This window comes from Meles meles, chromosome 2, assembly GCF_922984935.1.
Source record: "Meles meles chromosome 2, mMelMel3.1 paternal haplotype, whole genome shotgun sequence".
NCBI classification, from domain to species: domain Eukaryota; kingdom Metazoa; phylum Chordata; class Mammalia; order Carnivora; family Mustelidae; genus Meles; species Meles meles.
In genome coordinates this window covers 63,525,615-63,546,418 of record NC_060067.1, presented here as the reverse complement: position 1 = coordinate 63,546,418, position 20,804 = coordinate 63,525,615, and the positions used below count along the sequence as shown (strand labels likewise).

General features: G+C 48.6%; 1 protein-coding gene across 6 annotated transcripts in view; it reads right to left on the bottom strand.

Annotated features, from left to right (window-relative positions):
* SLC2A9 (solute carrier family 2 member 9) overlaps positions 1-20,804 on the bottom strand; it is a 237,817-nt gene that overhangs the window by 31,872 nt on the left and 185,141 nt on the right. For all 6 annotated transcript variants that reach the window (XM_045997129.1, XM_045997130.1, XM_045997131.1 and 3 more), the window contains 2 exons: positions 14,317-14,418; positions 11,399-11,474 (listed from right to left, as the gene is read on the bottom strand). In XM_045997129.1, coding sequence (XP_045853085.1) covers positions 11,399-11,474; positions 14,317-14,418 — 178 coding nt within the window. The remainder of the gene's footprint in view (positions 1-11,398; positions 11,475-14,316; positions 14,419-20,804) is intronic.

The following is a 20,804-nucleotide window of genomic DNA, read 5'->3' as shown; positions in this document are numbered from 1 at the left end:
TTACTATGATTACCACCACCACGACTACCACTACTGGTACTATTACTCTGGAATGACTTGTTGCAGAGCAGGTCTCTGAGGACCCTGTCCTCCAATCTATTATCCACAGCAGTCAAAGTGAACATTGGAAATAGAAATCAGATCCCATCAACCCTCTGATCAGGCCCTCCTACACTTTCCAACGACACTGGGAACCAACAACTGACCTAGTGGGACCTTATAGTTCCTTCCCACTCTCTGACTTTTTGTCCCGTCCCTTCCACTCTGTTCATGCCACTCCCACTACACACATATCCTTGCTCTTTCCAGAATGGCCTGAACATGGCAGCCCTCACCTCACGGGTTTGTTGAGTGCCTGACATGTGGCCAGTCTGAACTGAGATGTGCTGTAAGTATAAAGTATATGCCAATTCCAAAGACTGAGATTATAAAAGGAAAAAAGAAATTTAGAATACCTTATTAACACATTTTATATAATGATTCCAAGCTGAAATGATGAAGTTTTGGATATGTGGGCTGAATACAATACATTATCAAAAATAATTTTATCAGTTCCTTTTTTACTTTTTGAATGTGGCTACTAGAAAAATCTAAGTAACACTTGTGTCTTGAATGATATTTCTATTAGGCAAGTTCTGGAACTTGCCAGGCAGGTTTTTGCCTTTGTTACTGCCTCTATGTGGAAGATTTTTCCCTTTAGTTATCTGTATGCAGCCACATCCCCACTTGCTTCCTGCACATTGACCCACTTCATCCTCAGGACATCTGTGACCCATTTTACATGTGGAGAAACTGACACAAGAGAGGGTTAGAAGGTCAAGGCCACACTGGTGGTTGTGTGGGGATATGAACCAATGGGAGGGGCTCTGAGCCAAGGTCCTTTCCCACTTCATGTAGTCTCTCTGGGGAACATCACCATTTTTTGCTCCTTAACGGTCAACTTTTGGATGCCCAAGATCCCCCACAAATGCTGGCCATCCTGCCTCTAATATGGGGAGCTCAGTGGAAACCCTTCAAGTACTTTTACCAGCATGAATCTTGCCTCCTTAAAATTAAATGATGTACAGTGTGTGAACACAGTGGGCCACTTTTCATTTTGCAGCTTGTTTTTGACACATCAGAGAAGTGAATCATGATCACGTAATTATATCCCACTTGGAAAAATGCAAATTTAAATAAGGTTAATACCATTCCCTCAGCCTCCACAAGAGTCCAGTCATTAACACTGTTAGAGAAGAAATTAAAGTGGAAGTGGTGTTTCTCTCAGGTCTGTTCCCCTGCCAGCCCAAGCCTGCAGACTCTGAGTCCACATGCATTTCTGGTGTGAACAGAAATGCCTCATTTTCTGTCTCAACTAATGTGAGTTTCTTGTTAAAAGAGGTAATGTGGGTAATGTACTGACCCTGTGCCTGACCCATAATGAGTGTCAATAAATGGTATTGGTGATGATAATGCAGTGACCATGGTGCTCATGGTGATGGTGATGGTGATGACATGGTGGGGTGATGATGGTGATGATTGGTGGTGATGGCGCTGATGGCAGTGATGGCAGTGATGATGGTGATGGTGGTGATGGTGGTGATGCTGGTGATGGTGACAATGGTGTGATGGTGATGATGGTGGTGATGGTGATGGTGGTGGTGATGATGACGATGGTGGCGATGATGATGATGGTGTGATGGTGATGATGGTGTGATGGTGGTGATGATGATGATGATGGTGGTGGTGATGATGGTGATGATGGTGGTGATGATGACGATGGTGGTGATGGTGATGATGGTGTGATGGTGGTGATGGTGATGTGATGGTGATGGTGATAATGGTGATGGGGTGGTGGTGGTGATGGGGGTGATGGTGATGACAATGGTGGTGATGATGGTGGGGGGTAGTGGTGATGATGGTAATTGTTAAATTGCAGTACTCTGCTGAGATTTGTTGGATTCCTTATCGAGCACTAACGGAGGTTTTTGAGCCCATGTTAAAACCGGCGCCTATGTGGGAGTGAGAAATGAAGGGGATGGAGAGTTTAGCATGACCTAAAGACCAAGTAGGTCACTGGTGACTTCATACATCGAAATAAGAGGATAATGAAGAATCAGATTTAGGGAGGAAATGATGATTTCTTACTGGGCATGGTCAGTTTTTAGGAACCTATACCATGTCTATGTGGGGCTGAACTCTAGGGAAGTAGACACCTGGGTCTGAAACTTGGGAGGGAAGTACAGGTGGTGAGAAGGAGTGGGGCCACCAGAGAAGTGGTGGACACTCTCAGTGGAAGACGTGGACACTCTCCGTGGAAAGATCAACCTGGGACAGCATCTGCAGTGAGAAGTGCATGGGTCAAGGGCAGAATCAGGGAGTGCCAATATCCATGGACAGGAAGAAGACAAGAGTGTGAGAGGACCAAGGAAGGACAGCCGGCGGGGGGGGGGGGGGCGGAATATGGAGAAACCAGACCTGCCACTGCCTGAGGAAAAAGAGAGCTTTAAGGTAAAGATCATCATGCATCTCACTGAGCAGAACAAAAAGACAATAAAGAGGCTCACATCTGCTCAGATCAGGTTTTGTTGCCGAACTATTGAAAAATAATTGTTTTTTATGAGTCTTTTGAATTTTGGAATTGCAGATAAGGGATGTGGACATGACAGGCATGGAGTCACACTATTCTGATCAGACTTCAGGGAAGGAGGGCTTTTGGTAGATGCCTCCAGCCATGCTAGGGTGAGCCTCAGTCAGACCCACCTGGCCCCAGCACACACCCTTCCTAGGGTGGCCCATTTCCAGTGACTGTAGGCAGTGGGGTAGAAGGGCCTGGGCTATGGCAGGGCCTTATCTGATCAGTCATTTCCACTGCAGACTCCCTACAGTGTTGGCTGAGCTGTCCTTGGGCCCACATCACAGCCCAACCTCTCTCTCCACCCACCCCCTGCCTTCCTTCAGTGGGCGAGGACCCCTGATAAACATCCCTCATCTGAACTACATCTTGGCATCAGATTCTGGACAAGCTACCCTGTGACAGGTCCTGTAATTTAACGTGGCAGCTCACCTGTGCAGGAATGGCTAATGGTCATGTCTACACTACCATGTCTAAGACTCACCCCAATCTGGTACCTTTGGCCCCCTCAGTTAACAGCAGCACCATGCTTGGAGTCTTTTCACTCTGGTCTTGCTCCAGTCTTGCTCCACATGCCACATCCAACCTGCCAAAGCGTTCAGTCCATTAAAGCTTATAAATACTACCGTGTTTGGAATCCACCATTTCTCATCATTTCCTCCACTGCCAGCCTGGTCCAAGGGGTCACCACCATTTGCCTGCACAATTGTAAGAACCTTCTGACTGGTTTCCCAGCTTTTACCCTTGGCCTCCTACAGGTTGTTTTAACACAGCAGTCAAGAACATCCTTTTAAAATGGAGCTTAGAAGCTGTTATTCCTCTGCCCCAAATCCCCAGAGGGTTGCCATCTCTCCCAAAGAAAAAGCCGAAGTTCTTAAAATGGCCTGCAGAGCAATACATGACCTGCTGCTTCCTGTCTCCCATCACTCACAATTCAATTCCATCTCCAGCCGTTCTTCCTTCACTCACTCCCTGACTTCACTGGTCTTCTTGCTGTTCTTGCAACAGTTCAGACACATTCCTACCTCAGGGCCTTTGCACTGACTCGTCCCTCTGCTTGGGGTGCTCTTCCGTGCTATCTGCATGCCTCGTTCCCTCCAGTCTTTCCCGTCTTTGCTCAACTGTCACCTTGCCACCGAGGCCTTCCCTAACAACCTCAGTTCAAATTCAATACCTTCCCAGAGGTGGTTCTCATCCACCTTCCCTGCTCTGATTTTCACCACAGTGCTTATCCCATCTGGCACGCTTTACTAATGACTTTTCATATTGTCTTATGTCTCCCTCCACTATAGAAATGCTCCGCGGTGACAGGTGTTTTTGTCTCTTTTGTTTTTATTGTCTACCCAGCACCTACAGGAATGCCTGCCACGTGGTTCCATCAGTAACGATTTGACCATCAGTAACGCTTTGAATGAATAGGTGGATTCAAGCCTTAGAAGGACCCAGCAAGGTAGGTACTATGGTTATCTTTAATTTTCAGGTGAAGCCTAGAGAGATTAAGCCATATGCCTGAAGCCACTTGTTAGTAAGAGGTAGAATTGGTGTCTGAATTGCGGAGGCTTCTTGTTCTAGGCTTTTTACTTTGAATCACGTTATGGGCTGAATTGTGTCATCCCCTCTTGACACCCCCTAAAAATTCATGTTGAAATCCTAACCTCGAGGACCTCAGAATGTGACTGTATTCAGAGATGGGGCTTTTAAAGAGGGGACTAAGTCAAAATGAGGTCAGATGGGTGGGCCCTGATCCATGATGACAGCTGTCCTCATAAGAGAAAGAGGGACAACCACATGAGGACACAGGGAGAAGATGCCGTCTACAAGGCACGGGGAGAGGGCTCAGAAGAAACCAACCCTGCCTGCACTTTGCTATGGGGCTTCGAGCCTCTAGATCCGTGAGACGTACATCCCTGCTGTTTAAATCTCTTGGTCTGTGCTTCCTGGTTATGGCAGCTGACAGACTCTTCCACTCACCATTCAAGCTGAGTACACCAGAGTGAGGGGGAGGGTCCGATCTGGTCCTGCCTACCTCCTAGTCCCCTTTGCTAACACCCAGCTCCCTCATAATGCCACTAGCCACCCGGACCACTTGTCCACTTCCCATATATGCTGCTGTCTCATGCGTTTTACCCTTAGGAAAGGCTATTAGGACCCGAATGTCCCAACCCCTCCACCCCTCTCCGGCTCTCTCATAAAGGTGTCCACATCTGAAGCCCCGGAATCTGCGTGACAAAGCAGACGTAGCAGGTGTGATCAAATTAAGCATGTTGGGATAGGGAGGTTATTCTGGAACATCCTATCCAAGCCGGTGGGTCTGGTATAACCACAGGGTCCTTATACAAAGGAGGCAGGAGGTCAGCGCCAAGAGAAGATGCCATGCGCAGCTCTGAGGACCGAGGATGGAACACAAGATCTGGGGTGTGGGTGGTCTCTCAGTGGGAATAAGGCCAGCAAGAAAATCCCCTTGAGACAGAGGGAACTAACTGTCCTTGTCCGTGCAAGTGGTTTCAGACTTGGGACATCCGGAGCGGCAGGAGAGGAAATTCATGTGGCTCTCAGCCTCCGAGTTAGTGGTCCTGTGTAGCAGGAGCCGCAGGAAGCAAGCACAGCTCTGCCTCACCCTGACTTGTCTGGAAGAACGGCATTCTATTCATTCCTCAAGGTTCAGTGAGTAATCTCCCTGGGGTTATCAGCATGGGTCCACCAGAAGCGAGGAGGCAGGCCTGGAGCAGACTGTTCCCCAGGGCTTCCGGAGAAGCCAGCTCTGCTCCCTCCTTCATGCCCAACTTCGCTCTCCAGCATTGTGGGAGGATGCATTTCTGTCCCTTCCAGTCTCCTGTTCCTGGTCCTGCGTGACAGCAGCCACAGGAAACTAAGACCCTCACACCGAAAGCCAGCCTCTCAGAGCCATGGTTGTGAGGGAACAGTTGGGTGTCAGCCTCTTCTGCCAGGTTCCCAGGGACTGCCCAGGTATAGCTAGCAGGAAGACAGAAGAGCCTAGAAGCAGGGGCTTGTCACTCATTTCAGGGCCTGCAGGACCAGATTTTTCCATGTTTCTGTTGAAAATCCAGGCTTTTGTGCTGACACTTTGGAGGCCCCAAATTCATTCTCAGAGCAGCATTTGCTTGGGATTGCTTCGGAGGGAAGGATCCTTTCCAGAGAGGATGTAGCAGCAAATCATAGAGCAAGGCCACATCTTCCAGTTAACTCTGCCTTAGACTGGGGGAAAGAGATAAGTAGGAAAACTAAGTGCTGGCCAAAGTGAAGGAGGGAGAAGGGCAGAGAAGATGAGACCGCAGACCAAGGGAGATATGGGTTCAAATCCTGACGGGCTGCCCGTGCTCCAGGTCATGCGGTCAAGGCAGGCTCCCTGAAGTGGAGGTGCCCTCGTCGGGGACAGGATGTCTCCTTTGTAGGGTGCTGTGAGGACCAGGGTGAATGAGGCAAAGTACCTAGTGCTGAGCAGAATGTATCCATTTAAAAAGTTCTGCTTGGTCTTCTTGAATAAGCAGAACCTGCCCATGAACCAGGCAAGCAGCCTGCCACCCATCCATTTGCCATTAAGTGTCAGACGATGCAAGCACCTCATTTCCACGGCCACTGGCCCTGCACCTACAGCTACCAGGATAAGGAAGTAGTTTCCTGCCAACTCTGTGCCCTGCTAGTTTCTAAGGCTGCTGAACAGATCACCGCAAACCTGGTGACTTGAACAAAAAGGAGTTTCCTGCCAGTTCTGGAGACCAGAGTGGAAGTCAGGGTGCAAACAGGGCTCATTTTCTCGGAGGCCCTGAGGGAGGAGCTGTCCCGAGGTTCTCTTAGTTTCTGGCGTTGCCGGCAGTCCTTGGTGCTCTGTGATTGTCCCTGTATCACTCAACTCTCTGCTTCTGTCTTCACAACACCTTCTCCTCTGTGTGTCTCCACATGCCCTCTCCTCATCTTGTAAGGACACCAGTCATTGGATTTTTGGGCACACCCTCAATCCAGGGTGATTTCCTCTTGAGATCCTTAACTAATGACAGCTACAAAGATCAACTTCTAAACGAGGTCACATTCTGAGGTTCTGAGCAGATGCGAATCTGGGGCATGCACTATTCACCCCGCTACAGTAGCATGCTTCCTGCATGGCCAGCAGATGGACATCGGCAGTTAGTGTCATATGCTGAGACCATCTAAATGATCCATCTTTGACGTTTCCCTGCAATCTGCCTTTACCATAACAACTTGTCTTGTTATCAAACATTCCTCCAGTTACCCCACTCTGAGTGCACCACGTCCTTCCAGTAGGACCCTGACATCTGTTACTTAAGGCAAGCTCCTTCCAGGACAGATCCTCTGTGTGTGTGTGTGTGTGTGTGTGTGTGTGTGTGTGTGTGTGTTTCCCCACCGAGTCTCCAGGCCTGGAAGGACGCCTGCTCCAAGTACGCCCTCAGTATTTGTGAAATGGGTGAATGAATTATTTATCTATCTATCTTTCTGTCTGTCTATCTATGCTTCTCTCTAAGATGAGAGTCCATAATTGCCTTTCCAGATTAAATCAACATGATAGATAGGGGAGCCCTTTTTCTAGCCACTAGGCACCCGGTATGTCCCCATCAGGGGGGCTCTGGCCTTCTGGAGTGTTGCGAGCAGAGTGACCTTCTAGGAGCAGTGAGCACACCCCACGTTGCGGGGTAGACAGTGGTATGTCTGTCCTCCCCACCAGCATGGAAACCTCCCTTGGAAGGCAGTTGGTGTCAGGGTTGGTGCCAGGCACAGAGCCCCCACGTTGTCAGATTTTTCACACTGTAACTGAAGCGCTTTGGTGGCATCTCCTTTCCCTCAAAGATAAAGCTCTTTTATGACAGTGCCTCATTTATTAGCTGTCGTGGCCGCTGCCTTAGGGTTATGCACACAGATAAAATATGTAGCAGGAAACTGTCTGCCCTGTTTCTTTCTCTTCACCTCATTTCAACTCCCTGTCAAGCCTCCTTGAATTGGTTTGCTCATCACTGAAGCTGCCTCAGGCAAACTCCTGATGCCTTTCCTTGGAGGATGATCCTTTTTACTTAATATTGGCTGGGGGTGGGGAGGTGGGGGTGGGGTGGGGGTTGGGGGGGGCAGCCTCAAACAGGGAGTCCCTCAGTGCCTTATCTATCAGCATTTCTGAGCTGCACCTTCCCAGGATGGCTCCTCCTTGGATCCACTCCTTTCGGTCCAGGTAAGATGATGTCCTGACCCAAGAGGCAGCCTCCCTTAGACAGGTAATTTCCCTGGGCCTTAAGCTGTGCACTGTCCATGTGAATTCAAAAGAAGTTTCTAAAGCCTGGCAATCTCCTAGCGGGTTAGGCCTGGCAGCTGGGCGACCGTGGCAGGGCTTGGGGAGCAGAGGGTAAAGGGCCCCCGCTGATCTGGGATTAGGGAGGGCAGAGGGACCTCGCTTCAGGGAGGCTCCCAGAAGCTGAGGGAGAGCTTAGAATCTAAACTGCCGGAGACTCAGCAGGTTATCAGAAGAAAACCGTGTTTGCCCACAGTGGGAGAAAAATCACCACCACCGTAGGAAGAGCGAGGACTTGGGACAAAACCCAAGGCAAAGCTTAGTGGTTTGGGTCAGGAAAGCACCTCGGGTTTGTGGATGTGTCCAATTTCACCTACTTGTGAAGCAGACAGAAGATGTCCATTGAGTTACAACATGAACACTCATTGTTCTCAGGAAAACAGCTGTTATGGAAGAAGATGACCCAGAAAGCACCGATATCACACTATGAAGTGGAGAGCTTCCCCTTTGTGATCTGCTCTTGTCCCGGGGTCACACTGGGCTCCTTTTCAGGGAGGCAGTGTCCAGGCTCACTGCCCTCGCCCTTGTCCTGGTGGTTTGCTGCAGACTGCATTACCCGTCGGGCCCTGGCCGGTGCCTCTACCTCTGCTTTGTTCCCTCCCCTTCTATCTGCCTCCCCCATCCCCTCTTCCCACTGTACATCTGCCCCATGATGTTTATGCTTGAAACCCCCAGCAGATCTCTCTGGAGCTCAGGACAAAATCATAAATCCTTAATGCAACACCCTGGGCTCTCTGGGTTGGCATCCAGTGCATCTCAACTTGTCCTCTGTACTTGGCATCTCCCTCCAGTCTCTGGGCAGAGGTTCCGGGCTCTACTCAGAACCCAGAGTCTGATTCGGCTTGTGTCTGGTGAGGCCTGACATTCAGTGTTCACTGCGGTCCTCTAAGCCGGTGACTGTAACATACTCAGCCAGGTTGAAAACCAGTGCTCTAGCCCAGGGTTCTGAAATCTGACTGCACCCTGGAACCACACAGGTGTGTTAGAAAACACAGAACCTGGGTTCCTTTGACATGAACTTCTTTATCACTCTGGTGTTTTTGCTGGCTGCTTCCATCATGTAGAAATCCCTCCTTCCCTACCTGCAGGCTACCTTCCAAATGTCAGAATGGAGGGCCTCTACCTGGGGTTGGCAGACTGTCTACAGAAAGTCAAATTGGAAATACATTAGCATTTTTAGGCAACTACATGTTCTCTCTGCCATATCCTTCTCTTTTCCCCTTTAAAATGTAAATGTTCAACTTTTTCTTTTCTTTAAAGATTTATTTATTTATTTGAGTGAGTGAGTGGTGGGGGGAGAGGGGCACAGGGAGGGAGAGAGAGAATCTCAAGTCAACTCCCCATTCAGCATGGAGCCCCACTTGGGACTCAAGCTCATGACTCTGAGATCACGACATGAGCTGAAACCAAGAGTCAGAAGCTTAACCAACTGCGCCATCCAGGTGCACCACACTTTCTCTTTTAAAATTTGTAAGAAAAATAATTCTTTGCTCAGGGGTCATATGAAACAAGCTCTCGACCAGATTTGGCCCACATGCTGTAGTTTGCTGGACTACAGACACTGTCAGTTTGTTTTTTTTTTTAAGATTTTATTTATTTGACAGACAAAGATCACAATTAGGCAGAGAGGCAGTCAGAGAGAGGAGGAAGCAGGCTCCACAAGGAGCAGAGAGCCCGATGTGGGGCTCGATCCCAGTACCCTGGGATCATGACCTGAGTCAAAGGCAGAGGCTTTAACCCACTGAGCCACCCAGGTGCCCCGACACTGTCAGTTTTGTGAGGTAGTGAGCTCCCCATTGACTGAAGCACTCTGGTGACAGAGGGATTTCTGGCAAGAATGCACATCGTCTATGGCTTTGCTTGCCCCCCCCCAGCCCCCGCATTGCAGAGGTGTGTAGCTGTGATGGAGACTATGTGGCCTGTAAAAATATTCATATCTGGACCTTCACAGATAAAGTTTGCCAATCTGTGCATTAAGTAAATGAGGATATACGGGAAACAGATGAGCCAGGGAGGGTGGGACAAAGCAAGTAAAGCAGGATGACGTGGCGACGAGTACGTGTGGCTGTGTGTGCATGTGTGTGTGTGCACGTGTGCATGTGCGCGTGCAGGTGCCTGTACTTGCGTGTGCATATGCGTGCGGGTGCTGATTTCAGATTAAGAGGTCCAGAGAGGACCCCCGGGGCCTGATGTCTCAAGTGGGATGTCTACATCAGCCTGTAAGCCCTGCGGGAGCAGAGGTTGCCCTTCTGGTCCTCTCCCCAGCGTGCAGAAGCCTAGCCTGGGGCCTCTGGCTGCCTGCCTGCAGAGGTGCCCATGTGAACGCTGCCCACAGGGCACCATAGGTCTGAACGCATTTACAGGTGCCCTTGTTGGTCCTCTTGTCGGTTCACTGCCCCACTGGGAGGGTGCCTCCGTCTTCCTCACCCTCCGATTGCCATCACCCCATGGTGTGTGTGTCTGTGTGCACACGTGTGTGTGAGTAACGCCTGCCCCCTCACTTCACAGCACATTCTGCCATCTCACTGTAACAGCCCACTGTCCTGAATCAGGATGGATGTGGTTTATCCATCACAGATGTGGCAGGATGTGGGACATGATGGCCCATGAAAAGTAGCAGCACAAAGGGAGAAAGAGAAATTCAGTTCTACGTGTTCTGATAGAAGTGTAATGTTGTTTTCCTCCACACAGAAACAGAAATAACCATAGAAACACCTGCCAGACAGATGTGTGTGAGTGTCAGACCTGCCCTAGCGTCCTTCTCAGTCCCAGCTGAGGGGGACCCCTGTCTTCTGGACATAGACACAGAGCCAGGGAAACTGAGGCCCCAGGAGAGGAGAGGACTTTCGCATTAGGAAAATGGCAGAGCTGGGGCTGGAAGCGAGTCCTGCTCAGAAAACTCCAGACTCCTTGTACAGCCACCGTAGAAGGTGGTAATCAGGGCCCTGGGAGTCAGGTGGTGATCCCACCACAACTCCCTCCATGCACGCCGCTACCATCCCCACCGCCTTCTCTAGAGCTGTCACAAACCTTAAATGAGTTAATAATGCACACCAAGTACTTGGCCACAGTGAGCACATACCCGGTGATCAGTATATCTCAGACATTACTATTATCATCATTATTATCATAAACACCTTCCACGCTAAATGGTCACTTTTCTGTGGGCACAGACTGCTAACTTGAGTATCCTCCATTCATCCCAAGCTAGAGCATCTGGCTCAGAGCCCCTGCAACTGTTAACTGTAGCTGTGAGTTTGCTCTGTGTTATCAGCTGCCTAACTCTGGGTGAGTCTGTTACCTAATATCTGTGGGATGGAAATGAAGGCCACCGCTGCATTTCAGCAGGGAGGGGACTCTCTTTCCCCCACCATTCCCGGCCAGGCCTTACCCCTCCTGGGCCCCAAGCTCCCATGGGTATGATGAAAACACCCCAGCTCAGCAGTGCTGGAGAGGAAGGAGGCGTGCCTTACCTGGCCCACTGCAGAAGGAGGCGATGATGACCAGGATGCAGATGATACTCAGGTACGGGATCCCGGGAGCGTGGTCCTGAGGAGAGAGCAGGAGGGAGGAGGCCGTGGGGGCAGAGAGGACCTGGGTTCTCACCCCCACACCTCCTTGATCCATTCGTATGATCTGGGGCAGGTCACTTCACATCCCTGAGCCCTGGTTTCAGTGTCCATAAAATGGGGATAAGGACAACCCCCAGGCCATTCTATCTGCCCATTTTACAGATGGGAGGTAAAAGAAGATGATGCCTCCCTAGAGTTTAGCAGTGTCTGCAGCATACAGCAGGTGGTAAATAAACAAGTAACTAACACTGAGCTTTGCCTGAAGCAGGCAATATGAGAAGTTTTATAGGCATTAATCACATTTAAAAATTTTTCTTAGTTAATCCCTTTTATTGTGTAAAACAACACCTTTCTACCCCTGCTGTCCTGACAGGTAGGAGATAACTGGTGTCACTGAGTATGTTTGGAGGGGCTGTCAATTGTCTGGCAGGGTTGGGGTGGCTCAGTGCTGGGCATGGAAAGATGTCCTAGCAGACTGGATGTCTGATCATCAGAACAGTGTCACTAGTGATGAGACAAGGTGAGCATGTTCAGAGGTGCTTGGGCACCTGAGCCCGAACCAGAGAGATTCTGGGAGGTTAAGCTGGGGTCATACAAGGGCAAAAGGAAAAAAGTTCCAGGAGAGAGTTCTACCTGAGCAACGGCACAGACACAGGAGAGAAGAGCACAGGGGTGAGCAGCAAATATTCAGAGTGGGGGGTGATGGGTTGAAAAGGGGGACAGCAGCCCTTCCGTGTTGAAGTCCATTGGCTCTTGCTGAAGGAGGACCTAGGATTGAGGGAGTATTGTAGGCTCTTGTACACTGCATGGCTCATTGTTGCATTAAGTTATCCATCATCCATGCATCCATCCGTCCATCGTCCATCCATCTATCTACCCATTGATCCATCCAACATACACCTATCCCTCCATCATCTATTCAGACATTCATTCTTCCAACCATCATCCATCACCTATCCATCCATCCTTCCATTCACCCATCTACCCATTATCCATTCATCCATCCATCCACCCACCCACCCATTATCCATCCAATATACACCTATCCATCCATCATTTATTCATTCATTCATCTATCCATCATCCATCATCTATCCATCCATCCACCCATCTACTCATTACCCATTCATCCATCCACCCACCGACCCATTATCCATCCATCCATCCATCCATCCATCCATCATCTATTCATACATTCACTCGTCCATCCATGATCCACCATCTATCCATCCATCCATCCATGATCCACCATCTATCCATCCATCCGTCCATGATCCATCATCTGTCCATCCATCCATCCATCCATCCATCCATCCATCCATCCATCCATTTGTTCATTTGGCAGACTGTTCTTAGTTCCTCCTGGGTGCCATGCATTGGACTGGGAGGTAGGAATACAGAAATGATACAGGCATGACCCCTGTTCCCACAACTGTATAAGAAAAGAGAGAGGAGTCAATAAGGAAAGGCAATCCTGTATGAGAAGTGATACTGCAGGGTCGCCCCTGGGGTCCCTGGGAACACAGAAGGTGCCTCACTGAGTCATGGGGTAGGGGAAGGCTTCCTCGAGGAAGAGGTATCTAAGAGATGTCCAGAGCTTCTTGATCAGAGGAGGGCCCCAGAAAGAGGAAAGGGCAGGTTCTTTGGAGACTGCCAGAGAATGAGGCTGGGGAGCAGAGAAGGGGGGACAGAGGCAGACAAGGCCTGCAAGCAGGGAAGAGCTCTGAAACCTTGTGAAGTGAGGCCTAGGGGGGCACACTTGCTCTAGGCAGCTCTTCCAAAGCTCTGCCACAGCTGCAGAAAGACAATATCCCAGAACATTACCCAACTGGAGAAGGACCCAGCTCGATCAGTCTGAGGGGCCTGCAAGGTCACCGTGTGCAGGACAACCCTGGTTAGGCATTTGGGAGGGAGGGGTCACTGCCAGCACATCACCCTCATCCCGCCCCCGGAAGACGTTTCCGCCTTCTGCCTGGTAAGAGCACTCAGCAGCACTTCCTTTCTGAAGGATGAGTTGCTGTTCATCAGGTGCCACCACGCTAATATTGCTTTTTTTTTAAAAGATTTTATTTATTTATTTGACAGACAGAAATCACAAGTAGGCAGAGAGGCAGGCACAGAGAGAGGGGGAGGCAGGCTCCTTGCCGAGCAGAGAGCCCGATGCGAGGCTCTGAGCCAAAGGCAAAGGCTTTAACCCCCTGAGCCAACCAGGCGTTCCTAATAATGCCTTTTTTGAGAGGTTTGTGGGACAGGGAGGCAAATGATTGACATGTGTGACTTTCCACTCAGGGATTCGTTTTTGGAAAATGCCAAGATTCATTGGCCACCATGACCTTGCCTCATGTTTGCCCTGGTGCTGAGCCAGATTCCAGGCACCAAGAAGGTGCTCTCTCCTTGCAAGCTGTCCTGACCATGCAGAGGGGTGGGAAGGGCATGGAAGGAAACCCCAAGATTGTGGAATCTCATCCCAGCTCTGCCATTTACTAGCTGGGGAACCTTGAGCAGCTTCTTCATTTATATTCATGCCTCCGTTGCCTGTCTCCATTAAGGGGAAAAATACCACTTTCACCAGTGGCATTTCCCCAAATCTACATTCCCCTAGCACTTGTCATGTTCAGGTCATGTTCAGTGCTTCCAAGTACTGTAGGCACTTTTTCTCATTTAATCCTCCTAAGACCCCTGGGTACAGGGACAATTGTCATTTTAGAGATGGGGGCCCAAGGAGCAGAGACCCTGCTGGAACAAAGCCCCAGAGCACCCAAGCAGGAATTCAGCTCCATGCTGACCTCCCTCAGAGTATGACAAGCATATCCTCTCACCTGCAATGTCAGCGTGATGGTGAGGATCCCAAAGAAGAGGGCCATCAGCCCAAAGCCGCCCATGAGGAGGGGTCTCCTTCCCAAGCGCTCGATGACCAAGCCCTAGGTCAGGATGAGAGAGATGGTTACTACATCACTTCTAGCAGTAGGAGAAGGGGAACATGGTGCTGGGAACCAGCAGTCATGGTAAAGGACATATTTGAACTTCAGATAGCCCAGCCACTTTCTCCATGGCCATAGCCAAAGAACAAAAGGTCTTTATGAGAAAGGGAGGGAGAAGAAGTCACCATCCTTGAGCACTTGCCACATGTTCAGACACTTACCTCTCCTCGTTATGGAAGGGTGAGCTTATCTGTAAAAGGAACCCAATGGACATGATTGCTGTAGCCCTTCAGCTGCTCCTTGGAGCCTGCCTGCCATGGAAAGCAAGGTCTCTCCACACCTAATACCTCTATGCTGTCGATTCTGTAGGGGCACACTTCCAAGGCAGGGGCCCAGGGCTGGGAGTGGGCAGACAATGTTCAGGTGTTTTCCACTCTGCCTGTGCCTGGGTGGGTCAGTTTCACTCTGGGGATGTGACAGCAGGAAGCTCCTGTGACTCAGCTCCTGAAGCCATGTCCCCTGGCCCAGCTTCCCAAAGCTGTAAGACTGACCTCTACCTGGCTGGCCTCTGGTCTACCTCTCAATGGGGCCAAGGTGGGGCTCTTCATTGACCTCCTTCAAATGCCAATGACCCTCAAAAATAGCGATGTGGCTAAGTTTCTGAGACAGGCAGACTTGGGTTTATATCCTGGGTCAACCACTTTCCAGATGTGTGAGCTTGGGCAAATGACTTCCCCTCCTAGAGCCTCAGGGCCTTTATCTGTGAAAGGAGGTCCAAAATAGCCTCCCACAAGACTGTCTGGAAGGGGAGGGTGGTTCAATAAGAGACTGCATTCAAAACACATAATGAGTTTTCCAATGATGCCAAGGACCTTACCTCTTCTTCCCTCCCCCATCCCAGTACACAGAAAGGAAACCTCAAGGATCAGAGAGGTGAAGTATCTCACTGACACAGCCGGTAAGAGAGAGACAGAGATGGGTGGGGGAGGGGAGAAAACTTGAACTCAGAGGATCTGAATAAAAATGCACAGCTTTTCTCCACTGGGCAATCAGGCAAGGCTTCCTGCAGGAGGCAACAGTAGCAGGAGCTTGTCAGACGGAGGGACCAGTGGAAACAAAGGCCCTGGTCAAATGAGCCATCCAGGTCTGGATAAGGGAAGGGAGCGACACTGCGGAGGGCCACAAAGCTGGAGCAGGTGCTCCTCCTGTCTGCCAGCTTCACGTGATGGTTCAAAGCCAAAGCATCAAACCGAACCGCCACAATCCTGCCTCAAAGCTTGAAGTAGTCTTGCCGCAGGAAACCCAGGGCCCTCCTCCTTTCCCGCTTCCCTCGTCCCTGCTCTGAGGAGGCCAGGGGGTGAGAAGCCTTCTGGTCGAGCTCTTCTGGAGCTGGCATGGACCTTTGCTCCACATGGTCAAGTGCACACCTAGAGATGAGTGAGCACAGCTCTAGGCCAGCAGAGTACCTGCAAGTTGGCCACAGGGTGCTGCCTGGGTACCTTGGTGGAAACACCAAAGGAAATGGGAGGCTCTGGTGTGGAAAGTCAGAGTGGAAACCATGCTTGACTGATGGCCAGATGACTGGGAAACATCTGCAACTACCCCAGGAAGCCTTTCCCTCTGCAGCCTAGGAGGGAAGGGCAGACTCAAACGGCTTGGCCTCCCTTGACCCATGACCTGACAGAGCAGAGCACAGGTGGCATCCAGAGACGCATGGACCTGAAACGGGCAGACCTGGGTTTGAGTCCTGGCTCTGCACCCAGGACAGGTGATTCGGTTTCTTTGAATCTCAGTTCCTCACCTGGCAAATGGAAATGGTTAGACCATCTTTGCAGAGCAGCGATGAGATCAGAGGCCGAGAACTCACAGTGCCGGGAGCAGACTTGTGAGCAACAGAGCTTCCAAAAAATGGCAGAAGAGGGAGGTATCATTCATTCATTCATTCATTCATTCATTTGAGAGAGAGAGCACAACTGGGAAGAGGGGCGGAGGGACAGAATTCTCCAGCAGACCCCCAGCTGAGTATGGAGCCCAGCATGGGGCTCGATCCCAGGACCCTGAGATCATGACCTGAGCTGAAATCAAGAGCTGGATGCTTAACTGACTGAGCTACCCAGCTACCCCAGAATACGGGTTCAAGGGTTGGCCTGGGTATATCCCAGTGTGTGGCTGTGTGGCCTTGAGTCAGTCAGGGACCCTTCCATGTCTTCCTTGCTCTCTTCCAACGATGCTGGGTTGGGGTGGATGATAGCCATCTGCCCAGTGCCTGTGATGGGCCAGTGGCTGCACTAAGCATTTATCATGCATCAGTTTACTTAATCCCCATGGCAACTTTATTAAGGAGGACCAACTAGTTGTGTGATTTTACAGGTAAAGAAACTGAGCACAGAGGTTTTGGGAACTTGTCTAAGGTCATGTGGCTGGTAGGAGGTAGAGTTGGGATCATCTACAAAGTCTTTTCTGGTTCCTGAGACATTAAAATTTTCTGAGCTAGAAAGAGACCAAGCCACCACTTTGTAATAATTCCTTGTCCCACCCAGACGCATGGCAACTTATTCTTGACCGTGTCCTCCCCTGAAGGCTGGGAGTCTCATCTTGGTTTCTCAGAATCTAGAAGAGCACACGTTGAGTGTTGAGCCAACATGTTGGTTGATATTGAGCCAACGTATGCTGACTGACTGGAGGGTTATCTTTGTGAGGTAGGTGTGAGAGTTCACACACTGCAGAGCAAGACGATGAAGATGGTATGGTCACTCAGTGGGAAGCCAGGCCCACTGAGACCAATGAAGGCAGCAAAGATCAGCAATTACTGAGAAAGTTCTAAAGAGAAAGATGGGCCAGCATCTAAGTTATCTCTTCCCCTCAAACCCTCATGACTTGGGTCCCATCAAAGGGAAGGCCCAGATAGGGACTTTGGGGCAACAGCAACATGCACAGGGGCAACAGGTCCCTGGGTGGGGGTTGGAGTGGGGGATGGGGAAGGTCAGGGACACCCAGGATTAGAGGTTCTGGGGTTTGTCAAAAGTCATACAGAGCTACTGAGAGATAAGGAAGCAGAACACATGCTCTCACACACTGCAGGGATGGCTGAAGACATATACACACTCTTGGATTCAGTCATTTGCCTTTGGGTATTTATCCTAGGAAAACAGACATTTGGTGGAAGATGCATGGACAAAGATCTTCAAATGTAGGGTAATTTATACTAGTGAGGAAACAGAAAGCATCCAGAAGTCCACCAACGATTGAATTTTTCAAAAAATTCTGGAATATCCAGATGACATTGACCTAGGAATTCACATATTTTAAAAGAAATTTATAATGCGTTCTGGGGAGGGTATGCACTATGATGAGTGCTGTGAAATGTGTAAGCATGATGATTCACAGTCCTGTACCCCTGGGGAAAATAATGCATTATATGTTAATAAAAATAATTAAAAACAAAAATTTTAAAGAACAGAAAAATCCTCAGGTTATGATTTTAAGGGAAAAGAGCAGGACCTAGAACTCTATCTCCCATATCCTCATGGACACAGTTTGGTAAATTATGATTCTGTTGAATTAATCTACCCTGGAAAAATTTATGCAAAAATAGCTTATAATGGCTAACTCTGTTTGGGGAAATATGTGACTGCTCTTTCAGTTGTTATTTTTTGGTCTTTTCCAAATTTTTCCCAATAAGCTTTTTTTTAATTAAAAAGAAAGTCTAAAACATAGCCTTAGGTAAAGCATTAGAGATGTAATTCCCTGAGTCAAAAATCATTACTCTTTTCCTATCCCTGGGGGTTTCCAACACCCACACATGGAAAACTTCACCATGTGAAATGTCTTTGCTACAGTCTCAGGATGGCATTGCCATTCCCCACAGTGGAACTGGCACTCAAGACAAAGGTGGCTCACAGCTGGAATGTGTGGCAGCTTTGTCTCCTTGGGTTCCAGTGCCCAGTGACAGAGCACCGAAATGACGAGAGAAATTACCATGATGAGCATCACAGCCACTGTGAGACGCCAAGCACTTAAGCTGCCACCCTGAGATGAACACGTGCTGCATTGTTACATCAAGATTAACGTGTACTTGTTACTGACTTTGACGTTTTGAGTGTTTTTTCTTTTTTCTTTTGGTTTGTTTTAGTTTCTTCAAAGGCACCAGCAACAATTCCAGTGTCAGCAAGTGTGTCCCAGATATAAACTTGTTGACACCTACTGTCTTACATCATGAGGTCAACATCCAAGAGTTTTGGGGTCGGCATGGGGATCTGGCTATTTTGTTTCCTTAAAGTCTCCTGATGAGTCAGTAGCCCAAGCCAAGACAGGGCTGGAAACACTGTCCCTGATTTGGGAACAGTCTCTAAAGATGTGTAGGAAGACACCAAAGAAAGATCTGTGAGAAAGAAAGAGATGAAAACGACTCTGTCCACCCTAGTGGGAAATCCAATCAGTCCACAGGGCTCCTTTCTTCGTCTCTGCCTCTTTTAAATCGTTTTAAAGGGCAGCCTGTCCAAAGGGATTAGGGTAAACATGGTCTTTCCACTCATCATTAAAGTCATTAGTGAAAACATTAATTCAAGATGAACAGTGACCTCTGAAGGTTACGTGAGGTCAGCTGGAGATGGACTATCAGTCTCTAAGAAATCCTTTCTGGAGAATCCTTGGCCACAGGGTTATTCAGCCAGTTGGCAGTCATGTACCCAGCACCTACTGCCCACCCCACAGTGCTAGGACTGCTGAAGGAATAATAGAGAGAAGGTCTTTTGTCGTTGTTAGCCTTTAAAAATCAATTTTACTGACTTAGATTAAATTCTTGGGTAGATCCAATAAAATGTACTGATTTTAACTGTACAATTTGGTATGTTTTAACAAACTTATACACCCATAAAGGCATGACCACATCAAGATACAGAACACTTCTATCATGCCAAAATTCCCTATGCCCCTTTCCCTAGCTGCAGGCAACCACTGATGTGCTTTCCATTACTCTAGATTAGTCTCAATTAGGTTAGAATCCCATATTGGTGATTGCTATACTTTTTTTTTAAAGATTTATTTATCTATTTGAAAGAGGGGCAGAGAGAGAGAGAGAGAGCAAGCGAGCAAGTACATATATGGGCAGAGGGAGAGGGAGAGAGAATCCCAAGCAGACTCCATGTTGAGTGTGGAGCACGACTCAGGACTCAATCCCACAACCCTGAGATCATGACCTGGAATCAGAACCTGAGTCAAAATGAAGAGTCAGACATCTCACCAACTGCACCACCCAGGAACCCTGGTGATTGCTCCACTTTTGAGATTCATCCCTGTTGTATACACCATTCCTTGTTAGTGATGAGTAGTATTCCACTGAATGGATATACCACAATGTGTTTCTCCATTCACCAGTTGATGGACATCTGGGCTGTTTCAGTTCGAGCTCTTATGACCAAAGCTGTTGTAAACATTGGGGTCCAAGTCTCTTTGTGTAGACATAAGCTTTGCTTTCTCTTGGGTAAATACTCATGAGAAGAATGTGAGGATTATATGGGTAAAATTTTCTGTAAGAAACTGCCAAACTGATTTCCAAAGGGTTGTACCATTTCATATTCCCACCAGCCATGTATAAAAGTTCCAGTGGCTCCACATTTCCATCAACACTGGGTATTATCAGCTATTTTGGTTTTAATCATCCTTAAGGTGAACAGTTGTATCTCAGCATGGGTTTTAGTTTTAATTTCCTTGCTGCCTTATGGTGTGGAGACAGCATCATCTGTTTAATGATGCTTCTGATATCTTCTTTTGTTCCATGTCTGCCCAAGTCTTTTGTTCATTTTTCTAAGCGGGCTCTTGGTCCTGTTTCTGTTGTATTCTAAGAGTCCTTTATATCTTCGGGATTCAAGTTTGTGGTTAGCTGGATACTTTGTGGCTATTTTCCAGTCTGGCCTGCCTTTCCATTTCCTTCACAAGCTCTTCTATGTAGCCACAGTTTTTAATTTTGATGAAATCCAATTAATCAATTTTTAAAAAAGGGTCCATGCTTTTTCTGTCCCATCTAAGAAATCTCTGCCTCCTCCAGGGTTGCAAAGACTTCCTCCTATGTTCTCTTCTAGAACTTTTATAATTTTAGCTTCTATGGTTCATTCCATGGTCCATTTTGAGTTACTTTGTATGTGGCATGAGGTGAGGGTTCTTTTGTTTTTTCCATGTGAATATGAAGTTTTTATGGTACTTATGGTAAGACTAACTTTCCCCAATGAATTTCTTTGGCATCTTTTGTATTTCTGGATTCAGTTCTGTTCCGTTGGTCTGCACAGCGGTCCTTATGCCAACACAATGCTATCTTGATTACTATGCAGTGAACATTCTATAGCACTTACTATGTACCAGGTATGGTTCTAGAAGGTTTACATATAGTA